Genomic DNA, 6,230 nt, shown 5'->3' with positions numbered 1-6,230 from the left:
AAAAAAAAAAAATCAAGTCCCCTCCCTGCTGTTCTGTGCCACAGACTCTCCCGTCACTCAAAGGGGAGGTGACATTAAAGAGTAAGAGAGCTTTATCATCAGGGCTCTCCGATGGGGGCCTTTTAGCTTCAGTTCTGTGTCTATCCACTTCTCTCATTCCCTAAGAAACAGAAGTTTAATGAAAGTCTAACATAGGGAGACCGAAAATTAACGAGGAGAAAATACATTTCAGAGTTTAATTTCCCAGCACTTATTTTTCCTTTCGATAGGTTTCAAATAAGTCGAAAGAAAAGGGGGGAAAAAACCTCCCTGTATTTAATATATATTGGCCAGCACAGCTTAACTATGAAAATAAAATCGTCAGGGGAATTCCTCTTCCTGCCCTCGTGTCCAGATTTAAAGCACCTCCATAACACAAACTGAAGGGGAATTCAATTAAGAAAACCCATTGTCTTCTTATTGACTTTAGTTAAGAAAATAAACTGGGCGAAAGTGTATTAAAATATGTCTGGACTGCTCAGTATGCTTTTCATTTAAGCTTCTGACAATCAAAATGGGAAAATTTAAATTCTTCACAATTAAACTCTGCTTTCGAGCAGACTTGGGTGCTCTGGGTTATTCCACCACGGCTTTTTTAATGGAGACCCTACCCCCGCACACCCCAAAGCACAGTCTTGCGGCCAGCCTGTGCACTGTTAAAGCAGAGACACCGCAGATCAATTGGGGGGGGGGGGGGAAGAAGTATTTTAGGTTGTGAATTTAATTTTGTTCTAGGATTTTCATTTTCATTTATGGCACCCGTTGTGTTTGAGACCACGGACCAATTTATGGATTAGTTTTAAACTCCCAGTCTGTCACACTCAATGAACAATTCTAAGTTGGAGAGAATCCATATGAAAGGATTAGAATGTGCCACAGTGGAGCTTACACATGACTGTTTCAACTAAATATTGCCCAGCTGCCTCTTAGGCGGCCTTTTTTTTTTTTTTCTACTTGGTTAAATGGCTAGCATCTCTAATTTCACACATTGTCAGAGCTTTTCATTTTGTAAATATACTCTGCAACTTGAAATACAGGTGATTTTTCATTTATTCGAGGTAGGGTGCCATAAACTGTAGAACTGAGAGGCGATAGAAGTCAATACTGAGAAAAACGTGCATCTTTCAAATAACAGTGTAGGGCCCTTACTTGAATACCTTGTTTGAGTATGCTCATAAAACAACCAGAAAAGAGCAGTGCCTGTGGCTCAAAGGAGTAAGGTGCCGGCCCCATATGCCAGAGGTGGCGGGTTCAAACCCAGCCCCGGCCTAAAATTGTGGAAAAAAAAAAAAAAAAAAAACAGAAAAGGATGATTAAAATCATGCACACTTACTGGGCTTTCAAGAACATGGGATTTTTTGTTTTGTTTTGGGGTTTTTTTGTTTGTTTGTTTTTTATTTTTGCCATATAAAATAAATTCACAATAAATTTGCTCTCGTTGTAACTGAAATTAAACTACAGACTAGAGCTTAGCTAGGCCTTTTAAATTTCTTAACCCAACACCACCACTCAACTTTTGGTGACTTCTTTTTCTCAGGGCTAGATCAAAGATGATTTTTTTGAAAGCAGCAACCTTTGTTGCTGAGTTTTAAAAAGCCTTTGTCAGGGCAATCAGACCCTCTCGTGTTTCAAGCTGATGACAGCAGTTATCGCTTATATTAGAAATGTACTCTTTGCATTTTGCCTGTGCCCTTAGAATGTTATCAGACAAGCTGGGGACCCCACAAGTTGACTCACAGGGTGGGCTTGCCTGTGTCTCCACGTCTTCTCATGAAGATACCCCTAACACACCCCACTTTACAGAGTTGCAGTCAACCCCCGAGCCCGGGTCCCTGTGGTTTCTGTATGAAGTCTTAATGCAGTTAGGAAGGAGAATTAGATCCTGGCCCAGTGCTCTCCTGCGGGCAGCACAAAGTCATTTCTAAAGAATTTTTTCATAATTCCTGAAATAGCCTCTGTTCAAGCAGCATACCAGATGCTCTTAGAGGCATGGAGTCAGCGACTCCCCAGATACACCGCCACTCTTGTTCTGAACGTTGTCACCAACCTGCGTCTCTGCTGCGGTCTCCCACCCCACTGCTGAACCACTAGCTGCAGGAGCCACGTTGTTTGACTTGAACGTGTGTTTGCTTTTAAGTGTTTAGAATGTGCTTTGCCTCTCAACACCCCCTTTTCCTCCCCTTTTGGGTGCAATTGATGGATTTCCCCTCCCCAGAATGGGGGAGCAGGACGTACTATGTGTTTTCCAGCATTGATTCTCTAGGACACACACAGGAGCTACCGCCCAGCCTCACTTGCTGTAATTTCATATTAAAGCTGACGTTACGTTCTCTTGTAGGAAGACAGAAAATTGGGGTCACTGGCTAATGCCCAGGTACTGTTCTTGAGGACTCTAACCCCTCAGTTTTATTCCACCTCCTTTCTTTCTTTTCATACTAATTATTTACCTGGTGACAATAAAACGTATTAGAAGTACTTCTATAAAAATAATCTGCCAAAATGTTTATTGCCCTTTTTTCTTTTTTTGGAAAGGAGCCAGTACCTATCCCTAAAGTGTATTAACGCACATAGAAATGTTTCTGTACAAATGTGCATTTGATTTTTGCCCCTCAAATTTAAAGTACCACTGACTAATGCTGGTCTTGGGTATCTCATCGGTGTCCAGAGAATCTGGAAGATCTGGTGTAGACTGTCTTTGAACTGTACGGTTTTCTGTATTTTTTTTTTTTTTTACTGCTATTTTATGCACACCGACTTGACTTGTGAGTAAGTATCTTGTTTTGATGCAGTGTATTTTATGTTTTCTTTCCTTCATCTATTCTTCAGAGACTCAGTTCAGTTATATTAAGCCGCATTGGCCTTTCAGAGTTCTGGTTAATTCTGGCTCCTCAGAAGGGTTCTGATTTTTTGGTGGTAGAGGATCCTGAGGAAAGCGTGCCAACTGAAGAGGAATGCCGGTGTGAATTCATGTGTCCCATTTATAAATCAGAAGCACCAGGCTCATTGGTCCAAAAAAAGTTATGTTTGACGTTCCAGTGCATTTAAACATTGCCTGTGTCGAGTCTGCACAAGTCTTGTGGAGTCTCTAAAGTTCATGATCACAGTTACCAGCTAAGTAGCTTCATTCTAATAAAGGACAGGGGACTATGTGCAGTTTTAACCCAGATTCCCACTGCAGCCAGCAGCTTTTCACTAGAGATGACTAGCGCTCATCTCTGTGTCACCGTTCCTTTCTGGCCAAAAGGGGACAGAAGGAACGCAGTTGAGAGGTACAGAACTCCAAATGCAAGTATGGCCAGGGAGCTGTCATTGGAGTGAAGGTGACAAGAAGAGTGTCGTTAAAATGACTCTGGAAAAAGAACCTCACCCTGTGTTTCCTTAGATATTTACCCCACTTCCTGTCTAGCCAGAAGTAAAGAGGAAATTCCTCCAGCCCCTTGGAAGAATTTCCTGGGAAGAGGCACCAGTGCAGCAGGCCTGGGCTAGGAGCCTGGTAGGAGGAGGAGGTGGAAACTTGAGCGTCACCAGAAACAGGAGAACAAAGAGACAAACCCCGTTTTCTTCCGCAGCAAGTTCGTCTAGCAGTGAAGAAAATAGCCACACTTGTCTCCCGATGCAGCCGTGAAGCCGGGACGGCTGGCAGCCACACTGGTGAACAGTGAGCACGGAGACGCCCGAATACTTCAACTTGTGGAATGTCACATGATTAGAAAGGGCACTTGGCAGATGGCGTGGATTTGGGAGTTTTCATGAAAGGCTCTGCTCTGAGGTTGTAACATTACAAGCTGCAGAGCGGAGAGAGAGAGAGGAGTGTGTGTGTGTGTGTGTGTGTGTACAGTAGTTAATCTGTGAAAACCTGAACACGTTCATTGCCATGGCCTCCCAGTTAATTGAACTCTCCAGCTAAACTCTGCTGAAATGATATACTGGATGGAAAACTTGAACCTGTGTGTTCATCTCCAGGCATCTGAGTGGAAGCAGTAAAAGGATCCCCAAAGTGCCATGGATTCAGCGATGCTTCATTGGCAGTCAAGAAGCCTGAGAGCCTGGGTGGGTCGGGTTAAAACAAAGGCAATGTTTGAATGTATGAGTCCATTGTTTAACCAGCCTTCCGACTGAGCTTCTCTGTGCAGTCCTGAGCCTTGATGCGTTAAGAGCCATCTACCAGCCACTGAGTTTGCACTGGTGTTTCTCATCACTTTGCATGTTCCCCTGACTATGGACTAGCAAATATGTGTCCTGGCAAGACCCCCAGAACCAAAGAATTTACTGTTCTCCTCACTGGCTCGCAGCTTTGAGCTCCAGGCATGTCTTAAAACAGTGCAACTCACTTCAAATGCTTTTTGCTTCTCATTTATTATTGCTTGTCACGCGATGTTCTTTGAAAGCTTGCTCATATATTATCTGTTCCATTTTTTTTCCATTTTCCCTTTTTTTGCATGCCGTTCCTCCTGTTTCTTCCCTTCCTCCAATCCTCTGTTCCCGTCTGTAGACACAACGGCGACGACAGAACCAGCAGTTCACGGTTGGTATCACATTACTGTTTATCTACTTGCTCAGCGCTGCTGAGAGGCAAGGCAAGCCTGGGAAAAAGAGAAATGTGGTCTTCAAGGGAAATCGTGTTTCAAGTAGACCCATCTCATAAATAGACCATAAGTTTTTAAAGCTTGAAAGAGTTCCGAGTCTTGTCATTTCTGTTGTGAGTTCAGTAGCCGATGGTTGCAGTCTGAGACGAGGCCCGCTCCTCCCCGGCCGGCTGGGCCCTGTGTGAGTTTCAGTTGTCCCAAGTTCTCCCTACTTAGCAGATTCCACCAAACCTTGCATTAGGTGAGATTTCAAAAAACTAATATTTGCCTTCAAAAACACAGCATCGGAATTAAAGGCCTAGTTGCTTTCTTTGTGTATAGGGTATAGGTCAGAGTCCCAGACAAATTTTAGAAAGGAGTCCTTTGTGTCACTCAGGAATGTTGAGGTGTAAGTGTAGCTCGGGAGGAAGATGTCTGCTCATATTTACGAGCTGGCCATAAGGAAGAGTCCCTGTTCTTTAGAAAGATCATGACCGTAATTATGTACCTAATCCTATTTACCCCCACCACACCTGCCCCGTTCACTCTTAATTTCTAGGGGTTCATATAAACTCATGTTCACCTATGTCAGGAAACCTCTGCAATCCAAGAATGATACTGCATGTCAATTTTAACAGCCTTAACTAAGACTTTTTTTAAAAAGTCATGGGTATATGGGTGTCTAAGAGGCAAAATAGTAAACAATTGGTTAAGTTTTCAAGCAACAGGTGATAAAAAAAGCTGTGTAGAGTTCAAGAGGGGCATTAAGAAAAACAGTCTTCCTTTCGCATCTCACCAGTGACTGGATTGCACTAAGTATTAATTTTTCTATGTCTCTCCAATCAGAAAATGAGAATCATGTTTCCTCTGTATATGACTTTCTTACTTAGGTCAAATCTAACCCCGACAAGATTGTGCTTTGAGAAAGATACGTTAGTTTTAAAATGGGCTGAGTTTTAATAATTGAATCCAAGGGAATGGCTTGGCAAAGGGCCTTCTTTAATCACTTGGCATGTTGTCGTACAGGGTGGAAATCTATCATGTAAGTGACAAGAGGTGATCAGCCCACCCTGTAGTGTGAATTCAACTTTTGGAGGAACATGTCTCAGCACAGACTTCCTTCCTTAAAGAGGACCTACCTTTGATAACTTGCCGGCTGGAAATCTCTAAGTTAAGAGCTGCCCCGTGCTAGCCGTCCTTGAAGGTCAGGCTTGATGCTTGGCCGTTCACCCCACGTTTGGACCAGCCTATGAGAAATTCAGAGAAACAAGTGTAGGTACTGAATGATTTATCCCTCCTCACCTCACTCCCACCTGGTTCTGCCCTTTCTTGTCATTGGCACAAAGTGAAAAGTTCATGAGATTAGTTAAGGGGGCCGGGTACACTGACAGCCATGAGAAATCAATTGGGTGTAAAACTTGCACTTTGCGAGGCAACGCCCCGTAGCCCTGGACCGTGGTAGGCCTTGCACTCCATTAAGCTTAGTCGTTTGTAGTTTCCATCATTAATTGAGCACCTCCTGACTTTTATCGATTATTCTCAGAGGGCTATTTTAATGTAATTTGAAAGAATTTGTTCTCTTCTTTTCAAGATACTTTAAGTTCTGAGCTCCCTGTAATTAACTAC

The 6,230-nt window shown here is 43.1% G+C and overlaps 1 protein-coding gene across 1 annotated transcript in view; it reads left to right on the top strand.

The window, feature by feature from the left end:
* The window catches only part of CADM1 (cell adhesion molecule 1), a 338,357-nt gene that overhangs the window by 307,932 nt on the left and 24,195 nt on the right, over positions 1 to 6,230 (top strand). Inside the window, 1 exon segment of the mRNA XM_023516068.1 lies at positions 4,532 to 4,564. Coding sequence (XP_023371836.1) covers positions 4,532 to 4,564 — 33 coding nt within the window.

The sequence above is a fragment of the Otolemur garnettii genome, unplaced genomic scaffold, assembly GCF_000181295.1.
Source record: "Otolemur garnettii isolate 467f Iridium unplaced genomic scaffold, OtoGar3 scaffold00086, whole genome shotgun sequence".
NCBI classification, from domain to species: Eukaryota; Metazoa; Chordata; class Mammalia; order Primates; family Galagidae; genus Otolemur; species Otolemur garnettii.
This window is presented reverse-complemented; position numbering and strand designations above follow the sequence as displayed.